Consider the following 27,600-nt stretch of genomic DNA (forward strand, 5'->3'; position numbering starts at 1 on the left):
TGTAAAAATAAACATTGATATTATCTGTCGAAATTATATTCAAAAATCAAATTTTGCCAAGCGTAATGATAAGTGTTGTCATAGGGGAAGTCAGAAATGCTGAAGCTGATCAAAAGAACTGATGCGTAGTTGTCATAAACACCAATAAAGGTTGGCTCTGAAACCATCTATCCCCTTATCACACTGAAAAGTTGTTTTCTCTAAACTGAGCAAGTCACTTCACCTGCGGTATCAATGGAACGCAGCTGGAGTAACTCACAGTAACTGATGGATTTTCATTTTTGAAAGATCCGTCTCATTGCAGTAAAAATGCCCTGAGCAGCAACATCTTGGTAATGCCAGACACTTCCGAGATAATATCCATGTAATCCAGAATAAAAACCTCCGGGTAATGGCTGGGTAGATTCTGTTTCCAGCGCCATCCCAGGATGCTGAGATGTTGATCCTGCCAGAGGTAGAACGTTGGCTTGTCGATTGCACCAGGCCTTGAAACCCTAAACCATCCCTTTCCTGTGGCAGCAGGGCCCGGGCTGCTTTGCGGCTGGTCAGGGCTCTTCCTCCTGCAACCCCCCAGGAGCTCATTAGCAAAGTGGTTATTAATGGTGCCTGGAAATGTGTATGAAATGCAGAAGCCTCCACAACACAGGCTTTTCATTAGACGTCTGTGGAAGGGTGTCCATTTCTCCCTGTAGGGCTGCGAGGGCCGACTTACTTTGCTGCTCCTTGCTGGATAAGCTGAACAGCACCTGGTGCAGCTTCTTGATTGCCAGTTTATCATTCTCTGCTCTGTACAGACCATTAGACAGAGGCAGATCATGGCTTTCCCGAGCTTCTTCACAAACCCCCTTCTCCATCCCATGCAGTGCAAGGTGCTGAGCTTCTGCACTTGTGGGGGATAATGCAGAGAACCCACTGGAGACCAGAGCCACAAATAAACTCTGCCAGGGAATGACCCTTCCACACTGGAACAGATTATCCGCCCCACTGGGCCGGTGTCCCGCCTTCAGCAGCGACTCCAGTGATACAGGGTCAGGGGAATCCATTGTCCTCCCCTCCCACTGTACAGTGCAACAAACCAATTGAACAGCTGTGGGGAATCTGATGGAAAAATGTTTCAAGAGTGTCCTCATGGGTTAAAAATACCTGAGGCCGTCACCACTTACTCCTAGTCCAGCAACGCACCGACTGTCCCCGGCTGCCTGTGGGGTGGGTGCCAGTGAGCTGAGGATTACTTGGAGCCTATCAGAGGCGTCCAGATTTGCATTCAGGATGTCTGCTCACATCACAGGGTTTAAGAAGCAAGCGGAGAAGGCACCACTGAATTCAGAGACCGCTTTGGCTGGGTGTGCGGTTCCTAGGATGGCTTGGGTCACCACTCTGCTCGTTCTGGTAGCCTGTTGGGCAGGTAAATATAACTGCATGCTTGATCTCAGAAGTTAGGTCAGGAAGTGTGCTGGGTGCATGCGCACACCCACATTTACAGACACGTTGGTGACCTGTGCTTCTGTTTTGTTTCAGGCTCCAGCTGCCAGTTAACTTTGACTCAGCCACTCACTATGTCAGTGACTCCAGGAGAAACTGCCCAACTCGCATGTGTTCTGAGCAGTGGATACAGCATCAGCAATGCCTACATACGCTGGTACCAGCAGAAGCAAGGGGAGAAACCAAGATACCTGCTGACTTACAAGGATGACTCTACCCAGCATAAAGGCTCTGGTGTCCCTGACCGGTTCACTGCCTCTAAAGACACTTCCAGGAACACCTGCTTTTTAACTATCAGCAGGGCTCAAGCGGAGGACGATGCTGATTACTACTGCTCAGACTGGAATGACAGAACTAACCAGTACACAGTGATACAGCTGCATAGAGAAGAGGAACAAAACCTCCTCTCACCCATAGTGACACAGTGCCTGGAGCCCATCTGTGTGTCTCTTGTTCCTATGAGATGGCCCGGTGGATTGGCTCCTGGCTAAATGTGATCTCCAATAACTGTCAGTCCTCATTGCCTTTCAAAGCTGTGGGCTTTACTGACACAACGTCACTGGCCTGATGCAGAGACTGTGTTAAAGACGGTAAGGAAATCAAACCAGGGCACTAGAGATCACAGCCCCTAGGATACCAGCGGGAACCATTCCACAGTAGGCATTATACTGTGATATGGGACCAGCCGAAGCTGTTTTTTGAAGATCTCTTCTGGCTAATGGCTGGTACCGTTATTACACTTCTAGCTCCGGATCATAGTTCTGCGGAGTTGCAGCCTAGAAGGGACCATTGTGATCATCCAGCCTGACTTCCAGTGTGAGAGAGGCCACAGAACTTCACGCAGTAATTCCTGCCTCATGCCCAAAACATCTGGTGGAACTCGCCCATCTCTTTTAGAAAGACCCTGCTCAGGCTTCATGTACCACAGCCCTTTGTCATCTGCTCCAGTGCTTAACTACTGTGCATGTCATTTCCAGTTTGTATTTTTCTAACTGCAGCTCCCAGACATTGGATCTTGTTCTGCCTTGGTCTGCTAGATTAAACAGCCCTGAGTATCTGATCAAGTCACCTCTTAACCTTCTCTTTGACAAGCTAAATAGTGAGAGATAAAGTCACTCAGCCGACGATTAGTGTTTGCCAGGCCTTGAAATATTCACGTTGCTCTTCTCTGAACCCTCTCTACCTTGTCAAGGGCCTTTTAAAATTGCAGACCCCAGACCTGGACACACTGTTCCAGTCGTGGTCTCTTGAGTTACACAGACAAGGGTAATCTTACCTTCCTTCTCCTACAGCGCCCTCACAGACGCTAGTGCTGATGTTCCTATTTGCATGGAGTTGTCCTCCTGGAAATAGAGTGAGCCCACCTCTCGGGTGCTGGGGGCTCCCAACTCCCACTGACTTCCACCAGAGCTGCATGTGCTCAGCACTTCCCCGGATTGGGCCCAGGGGGCGCCCAAGCTCCACGTACTCCACATTTGTAAAGCAAAGCCAGTACCGACAAGGGGACTTAAAGCTGCCGCCACTGGAGTCCTTTGCCCAGGTGCAACTTCCCTCCAGCTGAGCAGCAAAGTTCTAACTTGGTCTTTGTTCCTTTGAGACAATGCCGAGGCTGGGAGGCCAGTGGTCTCTGCCGCTTATTTCTCATGCCTCTTTGTAAAGATCATGGAAGGCTTCGCTTTTGCTTTTCAGAATAATCCTCAATATTCTTTAAAATATTCCTTTTAGAAAGCCGTCCTTCCCCAGCAACCCTACAATACCAAACCAGCGTGAGCATTAAGGGATTGGATTTCCGGTATTGCCCTTTAATTGCCACACAGGGCACGTGGTATCTGGGCTCATGGAGCTTGCGTGGATGGGATGCTGCAGAGCATGACCAAGGGGATCATTGCTGTGGATTTTCCCTATGTGCCTGGGCCCTAAAGTGTGGGACCGTCTAACGGGGACCCATCCATACAAGGGATCACACTTTCCAAACCTGTGAAATGACACTTTTCAGTACAAATCAGGTCTCTGCAGAGTGCCGGGCCTCTGAGCTGTGACCGAAGCAATAACAGGAAGCGTGTCGGGGAGTCGGTGAGGCTGAGAGCACCGGGGCTGTTTAGAGACACAAGAGTTGGGGTTTGACTGAGGTCAATTGAGAGGCAGTCAGGACCTCACAGGATTTAAGCCCTGAGAGACTCTATACAGACCAGCAGGTGGCAGGATAAGACCACCCAATAGCATTAGCAACACACCCCTCTGTAATGTGAGTCCCAAAGGAAGGGCTTTGGGAAGTTGAAGGCCTTACGGCCCTAGATATTGAGACTATGTGGATCTCTCTAGACTATCTAAGGCAGGGCTGGCCCTAGACCAAATGGCACTCCCAGCGAGGGGAGTCTTCAGCATCACCATGCCCCTATTTGTTAAAGTTTTGATTACTGTATTTTTATTGCATTTGTAGCCCATTTCACGACTTTGATGCACAAATTGCATGCATGATTTATCCCTGTCATAAAAGACAATAAATTTGCAAGCTAGGATCTGTAAACCTGTATTTATTCATGCCATATAAAAGCAAATGGGTTCGAAAGAGGTCTCTGGCATCTCGTTAAATATGTCCTTGTTTAGTCACTACTTACACTCTTCAGGTATTAAAGCACAAGTACACTTTCACAATTACACAATAAAAAAGGTTCACAATAGCGCAGTTGGGCTCCAACTTCACCTCATTTTGTCCTTATGTCTCACTGACTGACTGGTTACGCCCTGCCCCTTATATACCCAAGAGGACATGGCTGACAACACTCTTACTTCTCAGAAAGTCTGGAAGGTTTCACGAGATTCTACAAAGGTCCAGAACATTCTCGGTGATCAGTGAAAAATGAATCCACATACGGAACACCTGTAACATTTTACTTCAAACATTCTATTTTCTCTTTTGTTGCTAACAACAAAACCACCCCCCCGAGACCGACACTCCCCAAACTCGGCAACCCAGGCGGTTGCCTTCCTCAAAATCTGGTGCTGTCTAGAGGCTCTTCCCTTAGTGACAGCCTTGGAAATCCCCAACCTTGGCCCTGCAGCTGAGTCTGCCAGGGATTGCCGTCCCCAATGGCATGGCTCAGTGGGGCTTGTTGCCACTCCTCCCAGTGACTACAAAGGTGCTTCCTACATCGGGGTCAGATGGCTGGTAGGCAGGATGGAGTTTTCCGGGCTTTGATTTTCCCATGATGCCCTACCACTGAGGCAGAGAGCCAATAACAGCTGTGCAGATTTGCATAAAGGCTCGGGATGGTTCTGCTGAGGGAAATTTAAGCCGGGAGCATGGAGCAGGTTCCAGGGTGACTGAAGAGCTTCTCCTGGGTGCGTGAAATCTCTGCACAATGCTCTGGGCTCCTGTGATTGTTCTCCTGGGGGCATGGTGCACAGGTGAGGACACCACGCTAGAGTAGGCTTTGCTGGCCCAAGGCTCTTCTCTGGGACGTAAAGGCCCATGGGAGCTGAGGCTAACATTTGTGGCAATTGTGTGTGTGGTCTTGTTGTTGTAGGCGCCAGCTCCCAGCTTGTGGTGACTCAGCCGCTCTCAGTGGCAGAACCTCCAGGAACTAGGGTAAAGCTCTCCTGTGCTCTGAGCAGTGGGTACAGCATCGGCAATGACAGGGTGCGATGGTACCAGCAGAAGTCGGGCAGTGGCCCACGGTTTGTGTACCACTATTACACCAGCGGTGACCAGGGCAGAGGCAGAGGGATCCCAGAGCGATTCACCGTCTCCCCTGACTCCTCCAACAACCTCTGGAATTTAGTCATCTCTGGGGTGCAGGCAGAGGATGAGGCTGACTATTACTGCTATACATGGGACAGTAAGCAGAAGGCCTATCACAGTGAGACATCCACCAGGGGAACTGAGATGAAAACCTTCAGCCTCTTGCACTGTGCCCTGCTTCAGCAGTAGGGTTTGAAGGAAGAATGGAAGAAATAAATGCCAAAGAAGTTACAGAGGCAGAGCAGGAAGAAGGATTCTGCCAGGGAAGGGGGCTTGTACCCTTGTATGGCTCAGACGATTCTCTGGTTCTGTCACAAACCCTTGGCAAAGCAGGGCAGGGGAAGGTCACTGCTTTTGCGATTGAGTTCACTTGTTCACTGCCAGGAAAAAGGCTGCTCCTGGAAAGAGGGGAAGGAAAGCGACTGTCAAAGAAACATCCATCTTCCTGCAGGGCCTTCTGGTGCTCCATGCTAACGGGAAAAGCTGGAAACCTTCTGCCTTCCTACCACCTCGACAAGGCACCAGGAGGGCTTCTAGAGCTCCCAGCACGTGGCGCATGGGACAGAGGCTTCCTAGGGTGTTTGGGAGCCTTGTCAAGAGGGAAGAGGAAGAGTGGGGCGCAGTACCTGGCAGTGATCAGGAAAGCTCTGGGGCTTTGAGAGAGAATTGGAGGGTTCCAGCCACAGACCCGTTTACCTCAGGTAGCTGAGCTCATCTGGATTCCCCACCATGGCCTGGGCCCCTCTGCTCCTCATGCTGCTCGCTGCCAGAGCTGCTGGTGTCCCAGAGCGTTTCACTGCTTCCATGTCTGGTAACACAGTGTCCTTGACCATCGCTGGGGCCCTAGCAGAGGATGATGCTGGTTATTACTGTGCTGCTGGAGTGGGGGTGCTCGACCCAATGATGAGATCGGGAGAGGAACAGAGAAAAACGCCCCATAGGTTGTGACGGGCTGGCAAATGTGTCTTACATATAAAACTCTTGTTAATTCACCCCGGAATATTTACCTCTTTCACAATGGCTGATATTCAACTTGTGATCCACTATAACCCACAGAGCCTTCTCAGCAGTGCTATTGCCTAGCCCATTATTCCCTAGAGAGAGTGGGCACCGCAGACTGTGAAGGGACAGAGGAATCAGCAGTGATGGAGAATCCTAAGTAAGAAAGGCCCCATGACTGGCTGCCTGCTGGGCTAGAGGATAGAATCCACATGGGGCCGTCTTTGCAGATATTTTCATGTGTTGCATCTGCTGGATGAAAGTGTCTCCACTCTCAAAACTGAGGAGCCCTAAGCAAGCCCTGAAGCTCTGGGACAATATGTGGAAGTCAAGATGACAGGAATGGACAGATTCAGCCTCTCCTCTACCCAATGATCAGAAGTTTAAGAAACCCCTTGTGACCGGGGTCCCACAGGAGCCACACTGAAGTTACGCAAAGACTGGGGCAGACAATCCCCAAAGTCGGTGGTCTTCCCAGTACCTACATTCACCAAGCTAACCTCGAAACAGCTTCTATAATACCTTACAGGTTACCCAGAAGCCAAAACAGAGTTCCCTTAAAGCAACCCAGCCTTAGGCCTCCACCCAGACATCCAAGTCAAATATGATGAGGATCCTGAGAATCTTATCCATCATATAAAAAGTTCTACCAATCTGAAGGGATTGGACACATTACCTCCCAGGTTAATGAATATTTCTGATCTTACCCCAATACAGCTTACAGCCAATTCTTATTAACTGAACTAAAATGTATTTCAAAAGAAGAGAGAGAGAGAGAGTATTGGTTGAAAGACCAGTATGCATAGAGACATGAGTGCAGTTCTGAGATCAGTTTTATAGTAGAGATGGTGTGAGCTCTGTAGATGCAAAGAGTTCTTTCAGAATTAGTCCATAGGTTACATAGTTCAATGTTCCTATTCAGGGTGATCCAGGTGGGTCTGGAAATCTCAGTCTTACAACTCAAGCTTCTCCTGCATAATGCATCAAGCAGATCTGAGATGAAAGGATCAGGTCCCAAGAGTCTTTTTATGCAGTTTTCTAGCAGAGTCTTGATGATATAGTCCTCGGTGAACAATAGGCTTTTGAAGTAACCTTCTATTTCCTAAGCATCACTGGTAATTACTGTATGGATTAACATAAGGTAATTTATCCATTAAGCAGTTTATCACAAACTTTGAAGAGACATATTGACAAGGACATTATTTCACCCAAGGTTCACCTAAATGTTAATATTCCCTTTTGATCTCTGAATCAATAGCCATAGTAATAGACAGGAACTGTCTGTTTACATGGTTAATATCTAACAAGATATAAGTAAACACACAGCAATTAGTTATCACCTCTAATTCTCTAACAATACAGGATTGCATTTCAAAGTTCTAGCCCATCTAAATGGAATGGCCCTAATTACCATTTACATACTTTTCTAAAATGTTTCTAAAGGTTGACTCTGGGTCATTTAGCCTGTGAGATGCTTAATCCTTTCTGGCCATGTGTCATACCCCCTTTCCTTAGAACTGTGTGATGAGACCTGCCTCCCATTCACAACCACATGGTCCATGGTGACTTCCATGGACAATCACATCACATGCCCCTGGCAGCACCATCACCTGCTTACGTGGATACCAGCACTGGGAAAAGAGCTCCGATATTGTTAGCCTCCTCTGATACAGTTTAGCAGCAGGACAGCAGGGGAGGAGCCAGGACCATGTGACCAAACCACTCTCTGCAGATCACCAGCTAGTGCCCCACAGACCGGGAACCAGTGGGAACCCTGTGTGGTGGGTGGATCCCCAAGCTTGTCCCCAGCCCGAACACGGAAATCTACACAGCAATGAAACAACCTCACAGCCTCAGCTCGGTGAGCTTGAGTTGGCTGGCACGGGGCAGCCGCGGGGTTTTCTTTGCTGTGCACACATACCCACAATGAGCCGATGGGAGAACCAGAAATACGGACTTGGGACCATGCAGGTTTGGAACTCCCTTTGGTGTGTCTGGGACCTATGTCCCCGTCACTGATGGGATAATCCGGTCCCAAGAGTTCCTGGCTCCCAAACCTGTGCTAACTCCTCCAGACCATGCAATAATCAATTTGGGGATTTGTTCATGCCACTAGATAAAACTTGATGGCAAAGAGAGCTGAAGACAGGGGTCTGTAAAGCACCTGGCACAATGGAACCATGGTCCTGTCCAGGTCTCTGGGTTTCACTGTAACATGCACTAGAATAATCTGGCATAATTTCATTAACCTCTGGAGAACGGAGTTCAAAGTGTGACCGATGTCAAAGTGAAAATCCGTTTGGTGGTTCCACCAGTGTCCCCTGTTATGCCCGGTACAAATGACTGGAAATGTTGACACAACAGAGGCTCAGGACTGGAAGAGCAAAGAGTTGCAGATTTCAGGGGGCTGGTAAAACTGGGAAGAGGTTTGTGGCAAGAACAACAGAGGCCTGAGAGGACAGGATTGCAGTGGAGAAGCAGGTTCTGAACATCCCCACGATGTGTCTTTCTGCAGCCAGAGTGATCAGAGAGCACAGGGTTATCCGGAGAGCAGAGAGTGGGACTCTGCCTGCTCTGTGCGCTTAGCCCATTGGAACAACCTCCCTTGGGTTGGCTCTGCCCCTTTATGACAGAGCTCGGACTGGAGAGGCAGGAGCCTTGGAGTGAGCCATAGATTTGCATGAAGGGGCCGTTCTCCAGCGCTGGGGGTTTAAGAGAGAATCGCAGGGTTTCAGCCAGAGACCCGTTTGCCACAGGAAGCCAAGCTCGTCTGGATCCACCATGGCCTGGGCCCCTCTGCTCCTCACGCTGCTCACTTACTGCATTGGTAAGGGGGGGTTGATCCTGTGAATGAAGCAAAATAAGAATATATATCCAGCTGTCACGCTGCTCTCTCTGCAGGCAGCGCTGAGAATGGCGGTTCTGCTCCGTGCTAGGGGGAGTTCTGATCAGCTTGTTTCCCATGTTTCAGGTTTCAGTTCCCAGCAGCTCCAGTCGCTGAAGGCGTCCGAGTTAGTGTCTCCTGGAGGGACCGTGACCCTCTCCTGCAGCCTGAGCAGTGGGGCCATCACTGATGGCAACTACCCGAACTGGGTTCAACAGAGACTGGGGAATGTTCCTCGGCTGATCATGTACAGCACGAATACCAGACCCTCGGGGATCCCAGAGCGTTTCACTGGCTCCAGATCGGGTAACACCATGTCCTTGACCATCACGGGGGCCCTGGTGGAGGATGATGCTGATTATTACTGCACTGTGTGGACTGGGAGTGCTCGTCACAGTGACACTGTCAGATGGGGAAGTGATACAAAAACCTCCCTCCCCACCTGTGCCCTGCTGGGAGCTGTGCTGGCTGCAGAGCCCGGGGTATGAGTGAGGTCTATCAGAGAGCTGAGCATCGCTCCCTGTGAAATCCAGCTCCTCCCCCTCTGGACAGGGACAACTCTCTCCCTGCTCTCCGGATACACTGCGCAGGGGGACGACTGGTGCCTCTTACACTGACCATGGGTCTGCTCCTGCTAGAACAGGGCAAAGCTTGCTGGGCACGTCAGTGTCGCTGCTCCTGGCTCAGAACCCGAGAGGGCATCGGACACGTAGATGAAGAGGAGAAAGAGATTTACTCCCACCCCTGTAAGGCCAGCTCCAGCCTACACCCAGTGCAGTCACTGTGAGCCGTTCCCTTGACTGCACGGACACCGGATTGGGCCCTTCTTCTGTGCACTGGGGGTCGTAGTGGCAAAGAGAAGTGTTCTGGGCACTGAATGGGTGGCAGTTTCTCTCCTTACAAACATCTCCATGACACACAAACACAGCCCGGGAACTGGGGCCTCCCTTCTGGGACTTACAATCAGAGTGGGACATCTGTCTGAAAGGTTAAAAACATCTGGGCTGAATTCCCTGGTGTAGACGTGTAGCTGCCCTGGTATCACTGGAACGAGGGTGCTTTATCCAGCTGAGAACAGACCCAGAGTGCCCAGTGCTGTGAATGTTTTATAATTTAGTTGATTCTTTCCCCCCTATTGTATTGCACCTACAAAAGCTAAACTCTCAGCCCTAAACTATCGTGATAATGAATGAAATGCACAATGAATTGCCCAGCTAACCCCTGAGACTCTGATCCCATCCATCCATAGACAAGCACCAGCATGACCCCTCCTCCTGCCCCTCCAGCCCCCCAACCCCCTCCCCAGAAGCCTGGGGAAAACCCTGTGGCTGGGGCTTCACAGCATTGCTGGGAGACGACTCTCCTGTCAGAGAGGCTCCCATGTTCACAGTGGGGGCGACAACTCTCTGTTGGAGAATGGAAATGTGTGTAGACAAGGATTATTGCTTCCTTGTTTCCTTGTGCTCCCCTGGCATGACCACCTGTCTGTGTGTTTCCACCTGCCATCTCTTGTCTGCTGCCTAGAGCGTGCGTTCTTTGGGTCAGGGTCCGCCATGTTGTTCTGGGTTTGTACAGGGCCTGGCACAATGGGGTCCTGTTCATGCCAGAGGCTCTAAGGTGCTACCGCAATGCAGGTAATCAATAATAATGTTCATGGCGTGAAGAGTCTCTCTTTTACTGCATTTCCTGCATAGCTCTTCCACACGGCCACTGACAGAGCCCCGGGAGCGCAGCCCCTGTGCTCTGGGCTGAGCCCATAACGTCCCCCTGGGAGGAATCTCAGGCAAAGGAAAAGGTTTTGCCTAGGTCACAGACCTGTCATTTGTCCAGAAGAGGTCACTAGAGCTGCAGAAATCCCCGGGTGTCTGGCGGTTCCGGTGGTTAGTTTGCCAGGCCCGGCTCCCCTCTCAGCAGGGGCGCTGGAACAATATTTATAGTGGGGGTGCTGAGAGCCATTGAACCAAACTGTAAACCCTGCATAGAATGGAAACCACTTCAAGCCAGGTGGTGCGGCAGCCCCCCCGCCAGGCCTCCTAGTTCCAGCACCTATGACTCTCAGTCCACAGAACAGCGCAGAGTTCAGTGGCTTTCGGTTGACTCTGAACACAGCTGACGGCTCTGCCAAGCCCGCGGTTCCCGTCCTGGGGGAGGGAGACTGGAACCAGAGGCATGTGATAATATTACAGTGGAGTTACAGTTACCCAGCCTCATTCCAGCTGGTTGCCACAAGCAGACGGACAGAGGGGAAAGAGAAACAGAAAAGGAAAGAGAAGAAATAAGGAACAGGAGCTAGAAACTCCATCTGGAGCAGCTTGAGCTTCTGTGTGCACCGTGCCGATCTTCCTTCGCCTCTGCTTGGCCATCGCCCTGGACAGCAGCCACAAGGGGGGGGCACCGGTTGGCAGAGTCCTGGTCACTCTTGAGGTCCATTCTTCCATCATGAGGGAGGCCAGGCAGTGACTGATCCCGTGACTCCTCTCTGAGCTCTCTCTGGTTGGGGCTGGCTTTGTGACCCTTGGTGGCCTGGTCCCAGTTTGAACTTGGCTTTTACTCATTTAGGGGCAAATTCTTCCCCCAATACCCCAGACAGGTGCAGAAACTGGTCAGGCAGCAGAGCCTGAGAGGTCCTGCCATGTGGAGGTGGCAAGAGACAGGGACACTGCCCAGATGCATTCCCCATTCCCCCATGGGCCCTGCCTGGGCTCCTCCATGCCAACATGCAGGGGGAGTTTGAGGTAGGGGCTGAAGCCGTTGGTTCCGTGGCTATGGAGATCCACATTCAATTGCCCCAGGCAGGGGAGGTGCAAGAGCTAGACAGGGGATTATGGAGCAGTTCTGCCCTTCCGTGCAGGTGGGGATGGGGAAGGGTCCATGCCTTCCCTGCACGTGGGCTGTTTGCTCAGGTTGTGCCCAGCAACTAGGGGTTTTCCATAACAGGAGCAAGGGAGCGACTGGGCTGCAGGGGCCTGTTCATGCCAGAGACACTCCTTGTAATGCACTTGCGGAAGGGGTCAGGCAGGAGCCACCTGTCCTGGATGCTGAGCGATGTGTGTTCTACACCCCCAACCGATTCTCCCCCCTCTCTATTTTCCGTTGTCCTCCAACCCACCCCCTGCCCATTGTGGTGCCATGTACATGTGCCCAGGGAGCCCCAGAGCTCTTTGTCCTCTGCCCCGCTGAGAAGGGGAGTGGGAGAGGCACATGCAGACCCCGTGAAGGCCAAACTACAGGAAGGAATCCTCAGCAACACCAGAACTCGCACCCATGTCTGATTAAACAAACATGAACGCACTGATTCACTGAGAAAACTTCCATCCCTTCCAGCCATCTTTGCAGTGTCTTTGTGGCCATAGGGCAGGTGCTGTAAAAATTTAAAGCAGAAAGTACTTTACACTGAAGGAACCTACACTGCCTGAAATGGATACCAAACACCTGCACTTCCTTAATGAATAACTAAATATCAGTCTGAAAGGTTTTAAAGAGCAATGCAAACGTCTTGTATTGCTGAGAAGACAAACTGAGCTGGTAGCCCTGGATTGCGCTGCAGAGAGCCGTAGCCGTCAGACTTCTTATGAAATCACTGAGCTGTAGCACACAATGGCTTACTGTGCTAATGGGCGTTCTGGAGACCTGGATTCAAATCCTGGTTGCATTAGGACTTTTAATAGTACAACGAGGAGCACTACCATAATCAGTTACTTGTACGTGGCTGGACAAATATTAGGAATTCAGGGGTCTTTTTCCTTCTCTTCCTTAGATTTCTCCTCTTCTTCATTCTTCATGCTGCCTTGTTCCTCTGCTGACTCTTGATCCTCAACTTCTTTTGAATTTTTTTCTTCTTCTCTAGAACATGCTCTCCGGCCAATGAGCAGGGAGCAGATTTGCATGAAGGGGCCGTTCTCCAGCTCTGGGGGTTTAAGAGAGAATCGGAGGGTTGCAGCCACAGACCTGTTTGCCTCAGGAAGCCAAGCTCATCTGGATTCCCACCATGGCCTGGGCCCCTCTGCTCCTCACGCTGCTCACTTACTGCGTTGGTAAGGGTGGAGGGTGGGGTTTCTCTGAATGGATCCCAAGACCAGGGGCTGATCACTAACTGGACTTTGGGTTGAAATCCTGGGACTCGCTCTCTGATTTGGGAAGAACATTTCTCAGACAAGAGAGGCAGGTTGTGATTGGTTGGTTTCTGTTGCTCTCTCCAGGTTGGAGTTCCCAGAGTGCGCTGACTCAGACAAGCTCCGCCATGGCAGTGAAACCGGGGGAGACGGCCGAGCTGCACTGCACGCTGCAAGGGGTGGATTTCATTAGTAAAAACCACCCATCCTGGTATCAGCAGAGATCGGGGAAGGCCCCTCGGTTACTGATCTATGAGTCTAAGAGCAGAGCCTCCGGGATCCCCGAGCGTTTCTCTGGTGAGACATATGGTAACAGGGCATCGTTAACCATCACTGGAGTCCAGGCCGAGGATGAGGCTGATTATTACTGTGCTGTGTGGACTGAGAGTGCTTCCCACAGTGACACAGTCAGATGGGGAACTGAGACGAAAACTCCCCTGTTGAACGAAGCCTTCCTTTTCGCTGCATAGCAGCTGCAGGCCAGGGTTTACTGTGCATGCCTCACTCTGATCTGGGGGGATGACTTCCTGTAGAGCTAACGAGGCAGTGACAGCCGGAGGTATATGGGTTATGAGACAGCTTCCCCCATTTTCCCATCCCTGCACTGGCTTCCCTCATTTACCCCCCATTCCTTTTCAGTTCCAGTCCCCTATTCCGTCCCTTCTCAGTTCCTGCCCCCTTCTCTAGTCCCCCTTCAACTCCTTCTCAGATACCCGTAGAGACACCCCTTGTGAGTCATCCTGCCCTTAGCAGCTGCCGTTGCCTCTCTGAGGTGCCATGCACAATAATGGTCTCTGGTGGCCACGAGAGAACTCCTGGCCACAGCCCAGCCAGACGTGTGAGATTCCGGTCGACTGGCGGGCAGTGGCAGGGCTGCCAAAGGCTGACAGACAAGTGAGGTGTGTGACACTTGTCAGCCCTGTCTTTCGCACTGGTGAGCAAATTCACAAAGGGCTTCCATGGAGCTCTTCCTGATTTACACCTGCAATGAGATCAGAGCCTGGCCAATCCGCCCTAACACTACCCCAGCTAACGGGAGAGGGCTTCTTAGCTCTGCCTCACTCCTGAGAGACCTGCAAATGGTCATTGGAGAGAAAGACCCTGCATTATTCTATGAACATTCAAACCTGTACTGGGCAACCCAACCCAACCCATCCCTTCAAGGATTTAACCCAGGCAGTTGAACTGCGAATGCCATCAGCACTGCAGATTCGAACCAACCCTCAGAGCTAAGCGTCTGGAGCTCGTGGCCTGTGGAATGAAATTTGGTGTGACTGCAGCAGGACGCCGTCCCAGAGCAGATCCCGACTAGAGCCCAGCATCGAGAACACCCTGGATCAGCACCAGGGAACAGGGGTTCGCTCAAGCGTGTGTGACGCAGGCCATGGCCATGAGCGTGCACTGAGGACCTACGTGAGCACAGCGGAAGGAGGAGCTACAGACAGGGTAGCTGAGGATTAGGAGGGCTCAGTTTTATTAATGTGGCTGTACAGAGGGGTGACTCATAACTCCAGCCCTCCGTGCCGGTGACAGTCGGTCGCTCCCCTAACGTAGCAGAAATGGGCTACCCTGTGGAGATGCACAGAGAAGCTGTGAGCTTGGCAGGAGCTCTGCTCTTGCCAACCTGCGCCGAGAGCCTGTGGAGGTCACTGGAAAGACTCCCCTTGATTTCCGTGGGCGTTGGATCAGGTCTTTGGAGCAAAGGGTACCAGCAGCAGGAACAACAGTCTCAGCAGGGAAAGACACCAGTCATCAGAGTATTAAGGTTCTTGGGTCCCAAGGCCCCCCTCCGTCTCCCACCATCCATGCTCAAATCATGACATGGACCATGAGCGATCCCTCCAGAGATGGCTCCTTCCCTGAGCTGCTCAGAGCTGTGCCCAGGGTGCGATTGGAACAGAGAGCGCAGGGCTTCAGTCCCCTCCGCTGTGCAGACGCAGGGCCTGGCAGCACCCTGCTCTCTGAACATGCCCCCGGCCCAGCTGAAGAGTCTCCAGCTCTTAATATCTCATTTAAATCTCCCCTGCTGCAGATTAAGCCGTTCACTCCTTGTCCTACCGTGAATGGACACGGGGAACAATTAATCACCATCCTCTTTATCACACCCCTTAACATATTTGAAGGCTGTTATCAGGGTTCCCACCATAGTCATCTTTTCTCCTGCCCATTTTATTTACCTTGCCTCATCAGTATGTTTCTCCAGCTTTTAACATTTGTGTTGCTCTTCTCCGGTTTGTTTACATCTTTCTTAAAGTGAGGTGCCCAACACTGGATACAAGTGCCAAATGGAGCCGAACAATTCTCTCCTGTGTCTTCAATACAAAACTCCTGTTAATTCACCCCAGAAGGATATTTGCCTTTTTCATAATTGCGTCATGTTGGCACATATTCAATTTGTGATGGAGGATAACCACTAGGTCCTTGTGAGCAGTATTCCTGCCGAGCCAGTTATTTCCCAGAGACAGTGGGCACAGCAGACCTGTGAAGAGAAAGAGGGGTCAACTGTGATGGAGAATCCCCTGGGATAAATGTGTCTGTGACTGGCTGCATGCAGGGCTAGAGGAAAGGAATCCACATGGGCCGTCTGCAGATATTTTCATTAGTTGCATCCGCTGAATGAAAGTCTTTCCACTCTCAGAACTGAGGTGGCCAAGTCCTGAAGCTCTGGGAGAATAGTTGGAAGCCATGGCTACAGGAATGGCCGGATTCAGCTTTTCCTCCAGCCAATGACGGGAAGTTTAATAAACTCCTTTTCCTTAGAACTGTAGGATGAGTTATTCCAGCAGCAGCCCCTCTCTCATCCTCACAGAGGCTTCCATGCATTCTAGGGATGCCAGCTAATTAGCTTAGAACAGCTCCATCCATTACACACTGCTTCTCTCTTGGGTAACAAGCCTCTGAGGGACACCCCAGAAGAAGGTTATTTTCATGGGCTGAACCATGTGTTAAAAGAGAGCCGGTCTCAGGGATACCTGCTGCCCATTCAGTCACGTGGACCATGGTGACTTTCATTGGCAATCTCATGAGTTCCCTCTGGCAACACCACTGCGTGGTGTTTACATGGGTGCCAGCAATGGGAAAGGATGGCACGTATTGTTAGTCTCTTTTAATACAGTTTAGCCGCTGGACGGTAGGGGAGGAACCAGCACCTGTGACCAGCCAGTTCTCTGCAGGACATGAGCAAGTGCTCCACAGAGCACAGGGTAGGACTCTGACTTAGAACCGCACAATCCCACATTCATTAGTGGGGAAGCCAGGATCCGACAGCAGGGGAAACATGACGGAACAATGGGCTAGACAGGAATCAGTATTACCGAGTAGCTAGTGTTCCTAGAGCACTGTACAGCTTCAGAGCACTTTGCAAACAGTGACTGATGAATTCTCACCACATCCCTAGGACACGGGTGGGTTTTATTGCCTCATTCCACAGCAGGAAGAAAAAAGGCAGAGGGGCTAAGTGACTTATCCAGTGTCCCAGAATAAGCCAATGCCAGAGATGGAAATAGAACTTGGGGCCTGTTCATTCACTCAGTGTTGCGAATCCCTGTGGCTTCCCCCAGCCCTGCGCTGATGGGTCAGTACCGCTGCGACTGTGGCAATTTCCAGCAGTATCCTGGACGAAACTTATTGAATCAAGTTTAAGTATTTTAACAGCCCATTGTATTAAAAATGCAAATGTCTATGGACCATTGCGGGATGGTTTGGAACTTGGTTTGGAGGAAGACAGGCTTAACACATTATCTGGGAGGTACTGTTATCTTCACACTACTAAGCTGGACAATGTAGCAAGCGGGACTAATCTTCTGGGACGAGACGTGTGAAGTGGAATTCCTACGAAGTCATTGGGAGGAGCGGATTGCAACCCCCCCTTTAGGGATGCAGCCTCTGAATCTTGAACCTTTCGTCTGCTGATCACCTGTTCTGTTCGGACATTTCAGAGACCCAAAGTGGGTTCTTCGGGGACCAGCTGACAAAGAAAGGACTCGTAAATAAATAGCCTGACTTTAAGTGGACTCAGGGCCTTTGTTCTGATCTAGGAAGTGGACAGGACTTCCAGCCCAGGGAGGGCCCCGGTCCTTAAGGAAGGGTCGGAAGTACTGGCACAGCCCAGAGCTCTCGTGGAGGTTGGGCTGGAAGGGAGCTCCTGTAAGCTGACTAGCAGGCATGTAGTTTCTTTTACTGTTTTTCATGTTTTCTCTCGCATGCTTTTTCCTTAAGAATTAAATAGGTTTGCTTAGGATGAACCGTGTGGTAAATTAGAAGTGTGGGCAATTGCAATGTAATTAGTCTCTGAGGAGAAAGCAAGCAGGCCTGGAGAGGCAGACTGTCTTTTGTTGGGAATAGTGAAGGCAGGGAACTGTTCAGCCTGGAAATATCTTGGTTAGGAGGGGGAAAGAGGTGGGTCTCCACTCAAGAAAGTTGACGACTAGGGAGCCAAAAGCCTGAGGGTGGGTGACTAGGGCCTGTGGTTGCTGCACAACATCCTCTGACAAGGAGTTCCACAGGTTGACTGTGCGTTGTGTGAAGAAATATTTCCTTTTGTTTGTTTTAAACCTACTGCCTATTAATATCATTGGGTGACCCCTTGTTCTTGTGTTGTGAGAAGGGTTAAATAACACATCCTTATTTATTTGCTCCACACCATTCCTGATTTTATAGACCTCTATTATATCCCCCCAGTCGTCTCTTTTCCAAGCTGAAAAGTTCCAGATCACGGGATGCCTGAGTGTGAACGATACTGGATCAGATGGGTGCTATGCAACCAATGACGCATATTTAATTTCCTCTTACTCCTGTTGCAGCGCTGAAGCTCCTCTGACTCTGTCTTCTCTTTGTGGTTGATTCTGTTCCAGGTTCTGATGCCCAGGTTGTGCTGACTCAGCCGCCCTCGTATCAGCATCTCCTGGGCAAAGGGTTACGATCTCCTGTGCCAGGAGCAGTGGCAGCATCAGCGGTAGCTGGAATTCCTGGTACCAGCAGAGCCCTGGCCGAGCTCCGGTACTGATTATATATCAGGATGGCAAGCGGCCCTCAGGGACTCCAAGTCGATTCTCCGGTGCCATTGACAGCTCTGCCAATGCTGCCACTCTAACCATCTCTGGGTCCAGGCCGACGATGAGGCTGACTATTACTGTGCTTTGTATGACAGCAGCGGCAATCCCACAGTGCTGCAGACCCATGGGGAACTGAGACCAAAACCTCCCACTGCAGCTCAAGTGAAACTCCTCCACGCTGGTCTCATTGTGTCCTTGTGCTGCCTGAGGCCCTGCAGCGAAATGAACTGTCTCTCCCCTGTCACAGGTGTTACAATCCGAAATCAAGAGCAAATGGTGAGGTAGCTTCTGTGTGTCTTCTTTGGAGGGTGGACAGCCAGCGAGGAGCTACCCTGTGGGGATGCGCTGAGGCATTGTACTGGCATGGGGCGGACATAGGAGAAGGCCTCACAGGACGCTGGGGAGGCAGGGGCCGGTGAAAGGAGCAGCCTGTGCTTTCCCCATCGCTGCTGCCCAATGCTAGCGATCCACAGGGGCTGTGGCCCTGTCCACTGCCCACCTGGGCTGGCCATGCTGCCCTTAGAATGGTGGGATGACACCAGGTGGTTGCTGACCCCAAGCCAGCACTCCAGACGAGCACCGTGTCTCTAGTGGGTCTGGCTCCTGTGCAGGGGCATTGAGATGGGAAGGGACTTGGGAGAGCTGGGATGTGTTTCCATGGGTGGGCTTCTTGAAACCCCTGCTGCGTGAATTCCCAAGCCGGACACACCCTGGGGAGGAAGGGTTGGGCCGGCTCCACCTGGGATGGGCTGGGGGTATCTGTCATCGGGGATTATGCCAAGTGGCATTATAGCCAATAATAGTGTTTAAGCCATGAACATGAATATAGATATTCCAGGTCACAGGATGCCTGAGTGTGAACGATACTTGATCAGACGGGTGCTATGCAACCAAGGATGCATTTTCTGTTAGGGAGAATAACGGGAATGAATTGCTATCGCGTCTGCAACCGACATGACCCCAACTCTGGAGGGTGGCCAACATGTGGGAGGGCAGAATGACACTGCAAAGAGATGTGGGGAGATTAAACCACTGGAGGCTGCAGGAAACCAGAGGAGACTTGGTACGAAGAAACATAAAGCCTTATCCCAGGGAAGGAAATGAACAGCACAGAGAGAAACTGGGGCAGGGCCACAACCAGGCAGGTCCACCCATCACACTGAAGTGAGTTTCTTTCTGTTTTGTATCACTAACACTGTCCTAGCAGTGACCCCGGGAAGGTGTGCGACTGGGCCTGGGAATTAGAAGGGGAGGTCGCCCCAGTAAATCTCTTTGATAAGAAAGTGACCCAGAGGCTGAAGCCACTGGAGAATATACCAGCGCCTGAGAGAAGGATAGAGGTTCTCACCAGGCAGGTCGCAGAGGGAGAGACAGGCTGGAGCCAGGGGGCTTGGAACTGGAATCACAGCCACATCCAAACTCTGCTAGCGTGCTCTGTGGCAGGATCGGATCCAATCGGTGCTTATTGTGTGCCAGTCCTTGCAAGGGCTCAACCCTGGAGCCTCTGGGCTCGGCAGTTTGTAGCCCCGGCACCTCTGGGCTTGCCAATTTTTTTTTTACCACGTCAGAAAAAAAATTGCTTGAGCCCCGGCACGTCTTTCATTACAAATGAAGCACTGGATCCGACATTCTGGGTCAGGCTCAGGCCCATCTGCATATGCAGCCTCACTATGGCCGAGAACCAGTCATGCCAGGGCTTCAAACAAGGGGTCCCACAGCGCACAGTTGGGCCACACACCACGGTCAGCTTCTCGCCAAGTGGGCTGCTGATAAATGTCCAAGTGCTCTTAGGGACTCCAGTAAATGAAACCTGTCCACCAATGTATTTCCTGAACCTGTGCGATGCTGAGGTCCTCCCGTCTCCCACTTGAAGCCGGTGAGAACTGGGGATGTTCCACATGTCACCGGGTCAGGCCCCCAAGCCCTGCTGGTGTGAGCTGAGGGCTGGGGGGAGGGAGCAGCAGCCCATACTGGGGCAGAAGGACACACACTACAGCAGAGTAAGGCACAGAAGACTGATGTGACGCATGTGGCCGTGTAACTGAACACAGACGTCATCAGTCTGTTCTCTGGGCTGTGCACTATTAAACATGGACTCCCTGCTGTTGCCATGGCAGCGGTGCATCAGCAGCCCTTTTGTGTTCCAGCTGTGGAGGGTAGCGATGTGTACGCTCGCTATCTCCCGAGTGCGTGCGATTTCTCCCGGAGACTTGTCATTCGTTCTTTCTTTGCTATTTTCCTTGAAATAAGTCATCTAGACGGCCAAATACGTGTTTGGCTTTGTGTGTGTGTGGGAACGTCACAGCAGCCAGCTGACACTCAGTGAGGTTTGGAGGTGTCCTTAACTGGGGAAAGCCAGCGAGAAAGCGCTGGATCCATTGTTGTGAGAGGTGGGGACCAGTCACTTCTAAGGGAGCTCTTGGACAGCGTGAGCTCAAACCACCCTGTCTGTGCACTGACAGTCTTCATAGCTATTGACCTGTATCCAGTCTGCCTTTTTAGGGGCAGTGGAGAGGCTTGTGGGGGGGAAGCGCTGGCCATACCTGGGGAGAGTTAAAACTCTCTCCCTCAGCAGGCAGTCTTCACCAGGTGTCTGGCTTCACTGCAGTGATTGCTGGGGAGCCCAGTCAGGGGCTGGATTCAGCTGGAGCTAATTGCTCATTACTGGGGAAACCAGGCACTGTAAGAAGGGGGAGCAGGGGAGAGTCACTCTGTTATGAGGGTTAGGCTGAGTTAGGGCCCTGTGCATTCTGGGATGAAGGAGAGCTAGACCAGTATAGAGCCCTTTGGCTTGGTTTAGTGGAGCTAGCTCTCTGATCTCAGAGGTGAGGCTGTTCCCTGTGCCAGAGCTTGGCTTACCTGACCTGTCAGGTGTGTATGAGATGATCCATTATACGGCACAGAAGGCTTGTGTAGTTGATTTTAAAAAGCTACACGATAATGTAAAAGCGCTGAAATAGTCATATGTAAAGGTCAGTTACTAAACCCACAGAAGAGAACAGTAGATAACTGAGTTAGTAGGTTTGTAAATTCACAGACAGGAACATTCAGACACCACAATGAGTGAAATATTTCAGAGGATGAGCTTATTCTGGTTCTGGTCTAGTCCCAGCTGCTAGAAGGTGCTCTCCAACTCTCTGTTTTATTTGTAAGTTGGTATTTTGGCTTCTTCACCAATAACTTTCCCGCAGGAGGACGGTGTCTCCCTATTACATGGCATTTCATCTTCTCCGCTCTTCCTTCGCTTGAAGGAAACACCAGGGCAATAACAACAAAAATTGGCTTGCAAAAGGATAAAGCAGAATCAGTGGTGAACAGCCAGCAAAACAATAAAGAAACAGGCTGTCTCGTTCCAAGTGCTCGATGACATCAGGCTGAACTCTTTAGATGCTGAGGAGTTAGCCCAATGCCATGTGAGTCGCTGCCCTGCAGAGCGCCAGGATGTGTGAGAAGGATTAACAGAGTGTTCTCCAGGCAGGGATTAGTGTGTTACTGGGAGTGAGTCTGTGCAGTGTAAAGCAGTTGGTCATGCTACAACTTAACACACACACACACACAGTTGATTTTCTTACCCGTTTTCTTAAAAAGAATCCACATCTATTCTATTGTTTCAAGACAGCAGCGTTCCTGTTTGTACAATTATCAGAAGAAGGGAACCTCCCCTGGGCAGGAATTCTCCCAAAAACTATAAATCCAGAGTAGCCAGCTCAGAAGTCTGAGGATTTGCTCCCGAACTGCACAGACCTGATCTTAGTCTCAGCAGCAAAGGGCTTGTCTAGATTTCCATCTCCACCGCTCAGTGTCAGCCAGGTGAGGCAGCAGCCTGCTAAGAAAGTAATGCTCCAGGAGGAAGAGAATTCAGAAAAGTGACCTCTTCCATTCAGCTGATCCCAGCGTTTTCCTGGGGTTTAGCACCTTCTGTTTAAGATAAATGGGTTCATACCATCCATTCCATAGGGGTGTGTTAAAAACAAATCTATGTCCAAGCCCAGCACTCTCTTCTCCTGGAGGTGAACGGAGGGGAGAGAGAAGGTAAAACGATCTGCTGAGCTAAAGGCGCTTTGCTGCAACAGACTCAGAGCAGAGGGCAAGCAGAATGGCACCAGTGGTCAGTCACCTAATTTACTGCCACCCCCATCCCCACTCTAATGGCAAACTTAGCAGAGCAGGTTACTCCCAGTGTTAACTTCCTTACTGTATGGGAAGCCCATGGGAGTAGGTGCTGTTCTCCTTGCATACACCGTACACTCCACGCCCTTGCAGTTGGCTTACTCCTGGTTTCAAGTCAAATTGCAGGATGCATATTGTCATGTGCTGGGATGGAGGCGCATAAACCTCGGGCTGAATGATTAGTTCATTGATCTAGTGTCATTGCTTATTTTCCAGATTCAGTGAGATGAGCCCCACGTTAACAATAAATAACATAGAAACAGTTTAATGAGGTTTTTTTTCAGACTGTCCTTAGGAATGCGGTAGGATTAGTCAAAGTATGTGATCATTTCCCATAGCTGAAGTGGTTCTTATCGGAAGCACTGCTGTGTTGAGGACTTCGATAAAAGAAAACTTATCGGACATGTTGTAGAGATGAAATAGAAACAAAGGAGTGAAACCGCCACAAAAAGCAACGAGATCAGTGTTGTCACCAACTCATGATTTTATTGCAAATCTCATCATGTTTGGGGTTTTCCTTGAAGCCCGAGCTTCCGGAGACAGCTGATCACAGGAAAATCTCAGCTTTTATTTTTTCAATAACTTTCTTGCCCTTGTGGTTGTGGAGAAAATCTAGCAAATGGGAACCCTGAAGGCGCAGGAACCACAAGGCAAATAAAAAGCACCCCACATTTATTTTGTTGAAAAATCCCCTGATTTTTAAGCCACTGTCGGGATTTTTAATGTCTGAGTCCTGATTTTTGAACACTCGCGGTTAGCAACACTGAAAGGTTCATGCACTAAAAGGATTGTTTCTGTGCGAGTCAGAAAAGTGATGAAAGCAGGGGTTAGAAATTTCATAAACACAAGACACTGCACCAAATAAGTAGGTTTGGAAGGATTCGATTTTTAGTGGTAAAAGCTTACACAAAAAACAACCAAAAATATTTCCATGAGTAATAATCAAATTTTACAGATAGGCAAAGCAAGAAAATGCTACTTGAGAACTTACAAAGGTTTGATTTAAGGATAAGTACTGGGTGTATTTTGAGACGTGGTGTTGATCATTTGTGTTTTAATGGTGATAAAGCTTTAGCATTTTGAATCTCAACATCTACTGTCATTGAATAATTGTTGTCTGAGCCACCCAGAATTTCCCGCAACTGGGAAAATATAAAGAGATAAAAATAGAAAAAAGTATAAAAATAAACATTGATATTATCTGTCGAAATTATATTCAAAAATTGAATCGTGCCAAGCGTAATAATAAGTGTTATCATAGGGGAAGTCAGAAATGTTGAAGCTGATCACAAGAACTGATGCATAGTTGTCATAAACACCAATAAAGGTTGGCTCTGAAACCATCTATCCCCTTATCGCACTGAAAAGTTGTTTTCTCTAAACTAAGCAAGTCACTTCACCTGCGGTATCAATGGAACGCAGCTGAAGTAACTCATAGTAACTGATGGATTTTCATTTTTGAAAGATCCGTCTCATTGCAGTAAAAATGCCCTGAGCAGCAACATCTTGGTAATGTCAGAAACTTCCGAGATAATATCCATGTAATCCAGAATAAAAACCTCCGGGTAATGGCTGGGTAGATTCTGTTTCCAGCGCCATCCCAGGATGCTGAGATGTTGATACTGCCAGAGGTAGAACGTTGGCTTGTCGATTGCGCCAGGCCTTGAAATCCTAAACCATCCCTTTCCTGTGGCAGCAGGGCCCAGGCTGCTTTGCGGCTGGTCAGGGCTCTTCCTCTTGCAACCCCCCAGGAGCTCATTAGCAAAGTGGTTATTAACGGTGCTTGGAAATGTGTATGAAATGCAGAGAGGCCTCCACAACACAGGCTTTTCATTAGACGTCTGCAGAAGGATGGCCACTTCTCCCTGTATGGCTGCGAGGGCCGACTTACTTTGCTGCTCCTTGCTGGATAAGCTGAACAGCACCTGGTGCAGCTTCTCGATTGCCAGTTTATCATTCTCTGCTCTGTACAGACCGTTAGACAGAGGCAGATCATGGCTTTCCCGAGCTCCTTCACAACTGCCCCTTCTCCGTCCCATGCAGCGCAAGGTGCTGAGCTTCTGCACTTGTGGGGGATAATGCAGAGAACCCACTGGAGACCAGAGCCACAAATAAACTCTGCCAGGGAACGACCCTTCCACGCTGGAACAGGTTATCCGCCCCACTGGGCCGGTGTCCTGCCTTCAGCAGCGACTCCAGTGATACAGGGTCAGGGGAATCCATTGTCCTCCCCTCCCACTGTACAGTGCAACAAACCAATTGAACAGCTGTGGGGAATCTGATGGAAAAATGTTTCAAGAGTGTCCTCATGGGATAAAAATACCTGAGGCCGTCACCACTTACTCCTAGCCCAGCAACGCACTGACTGTCCCCGGCTGCCTGTGGGGTGGGTGCCAGTGAGCTGAGGATTACTTGGAGCCTATCAGAGGCGTCCAGATTTGCATTCAGGATGTCTGCTCACATGATAGGGTTTAAGAGGCAAGCGGAGAAGGCACCACTGAATTCAGAGACCGCTTTGGCTGGGTGTGCGGTTCCTAGGATGGTTTGGGTCACCACTCTGCTGGTTCTGGTAGCCTGTTGGGCAGGTAAATATAACTGCATGCTTGATCTCAGAAGCTAGGTCAGGAAGTGTGCCGGGTGCATGCGCACACCCACATTTACAGACACGTTGGTGACCTGTGCTTCTGTGTTGTTTCAGGCTCCAGCTACCAGTTCACTTTGACTCAGCCACTCACTATGTCAGTGACTCCAGGAGAAACTGCCCAACTCGCATGTGTTCTGAGCGGTGGAGAGAGCATCAGCAGTGCCTACATACGCTGGTACCAGCAGAAGCAAGGGGAGAAACCAAAATACCTGCTGTATTACAAGGATGACTCTACCCAGCATAAAGGCTCTGGTGTCCCTGACAGGTTCACGGCCTCTAAGGCCCCTTCCAGGAACACCTGCTTTTTAACTATCAGCAGGGCTCAAGCGGGAGGACGATGCTGATTACTACTGCTCAGACTGGGACGGCACATCTAACCAGTACACAGTGATACAGCTGCACAGAGAAGAGGAACAAAAACCGCTCTCACCCATAGTGACACAGCGCCTGGAGCCCACCTGCATGTCTCTTGTTCCGATAAGATGGATTGACTCCTGGGTAAGTGGATTGACTCCTGGGTAAGTGTGATCTCCAATTCCTGTCAGTCCTCATTGCCTTTCAAAGCTACGGGCTTTTCTGGCTGAAGCACTCACGTGTATTCTGACACAACCTCACTGGCCTGATGGACAGACTGAGTTAAAGGCAGTAAGGAAATGAAACCAGGGCACTAGGGATCACAGCCCCTAGGATACCAGTGGGAACCATTCCACAGTAGGCATTATACTGTGATATTGGACCAGCCGAAGCTGGTTTTTGAAGAGCTCTTCTGGCTAATGGCTGGTACCGTTATTATACTTCTAGCTCCGGATCATAGTTCTGCGGAGTTGCAGCCTAGAAGGGACCATTGTGATCATCCAGCCTGACTTCCAGTGTGAGAGAGGCCACAGAACTTCACGCAGTAATTCCTGCCTCACGCCCAAAACATCTGGTGGAACTCGCCCATCTCTTTTAGAAAGACCCTGCTCAGGCTTCATGTACCACAGCCCTTTGTCATCTGCTCCATTGGTTAATTACTGTGCATTTCATTTCTAGTTTGTATTTTTCTAACTGCAACTCCCAGACATTGGATCTTGTTCTGCCTCGGTCTGCTAGATTAAACAGCCCTGAGTATCTGCCCTTCCGCCGTGATCAAGTCACCTCTTTAACTTCTGTTTCACAAGCTAAATAGTGAGAGAGAATAATCCTCAATATTCTTTAAAACATTCCTTTTAGAAAGCCGTCCTTCCCCAGCAACCCTACAATACCAAACCAGTGTGAGCATTAAGGGATTGGATTTCCGGTTTTGCCCTTTAATTGCCACGCAGGGCACGTGGTATCTGGGCTCATGGAGCTTGCGTGGATGGGATGCTGCGGAGCATGACCAGAGGGATCATTGCTGTGGATTTTCCCTATGTGCCTGGGCCCTAAAGTGTGGGACCATCTAACGGGGACCCATCCATACAAGGGATCACACTTTCCAAACCTGTGAAACGACACTTTTCAGTACAAATCAGGTCTCTGCAGAGTGCCGGGCCTCTGAGCTGTGACCGAAGCAATAACAGGAAGCGTGTAGGGGAGTCAGTGAGGCTGAGAGCACCGGGGCTGTTTAGAGACACAAGAGTTGGGGTTGACTGAGGTCAACTGAGAGGCAGTCAGGACCTCACAGGATTTAAGCCCTGAGAGACTCTATACAGACCAGCAGGTGGCAGGATAAGACCACCCAATAGCATTAGCAACACACCCCTCTGTAATGTGAGTCCCAAGGGAAGGGCTTTGGGAAGTTGAAGGCCTTCTGGCCCTAGAACTTGAGATAATTGTAGATCTCGCTAGACTATCTGGAGGCAGGGCCGGTCCTGGACCAAATGGCGCCCCCAGTGAGGAGTCTTCGGTGCCCCCATCTCCCCATTTGTTAAAGTTTTGATTCCTGTATTTTTATTGCATTTGTAGCTCATTTTACAACTTTGATGCATGATTAGAGTGCACGATTTATCCCTGTCATAAAAGACGATAAAGTTGAACACTAGGATCTGTAAATCTGTATTTATTGATGCCATATAAAAGCAAATGGGTTCGAAAGAGATCTCCTGAATATGTCCTTGTTTAGTCACTACTTACACTCTTCAGGTATTAAAACACAAGTACGCTTTCACAATTACACAAGAAAACAAGGTTCACAATGTCACAGTTGGGCTCCAACTTCACCTCACTTTGTTCTTATATCTCAGTGACTGACTGGTGATGCCCTGACCCTTATAAATCCGCAAGGACATGGCTGACAACACTCTTAGTTCTCAGAAAGTCTGGAAGGTTCCACGAGATTCTACAAAGGTCCAGAAAATTCTAGGAGGTCAGTGAAAAATGAATCCACATACGGAACACCTGAAACGTTTTACTTCAAACATTCTATTTTCTCCTTTGTTGCTAACAACAAAACCAGCCCCCCGAGGCCGACGCTCCCCAAACTCGGCACCCCAGGCAGTTGCCTGCTCTTAAATCTGGTGCTGTCGAGAAACTCTTTCCTTAGTGACAGCCTT

The 27,600-nt window shown here is 50.1% G+C and overlaps 3 protein-coding genes and 1 gene segment (V, D, J or C); all 4 read left to right on the forward strand.

Annotated features, from left to right (window-relative positions):
- The window catches only part of LOC102937026 (immunoglobulin lambda-1 light chain), a 537,592-nt gene that overhangs the window by 38,330 nt on the left and 471,662 nt on the right, over window positions 1-27,600 (forward strand). The gene's annotated exons all lie outside the window — the stretch shown is intronic.
- Window positions 1-27,600, forward strand: part of LOC102941305 (immunoglobulin lambda variable 3-21) — a 550,568-nt gene that overhangs the window by 30,462 nt on the left and 492,506 nt on the right. The gene's annotated exons all lie outside the window — the stretch shown is intronic.
- Window positions 1-27,600, forward strand: part of LOC122461352 (immunoglobulin lambda-1 light chain-like) — a 567,620-nt gene that overhangs the window by 19,017 nt on the left and 521,003 nt on the right. The window lies entirely within an intron of this gene.
- On the forward strand, window positions 8,945-27,134 carry LOC122463059. The segment is given in 3 exon segments: window positions 8,945-9,050; window positions 9,195-9,497; window positions 26,946-27,134. Coding segments are annotated over 3 exon segments (417 nt in total).

The sequence above is a fragment of the Chelonia mydas genome, chromosome 15 (assembly GCF_015237465.2).
Source record: "Chelonia mydas isolate rCheMyd1 chromosome 15, rCheMyd1.pri.v2, whole genome shotgun sequence".
Taxonomy (NCBI): domain Eukaryota; kingdom Metazoa; phylum Chordata; order Testudines; family Cheloniidae; genus Chelonia; species Chelonia mydas.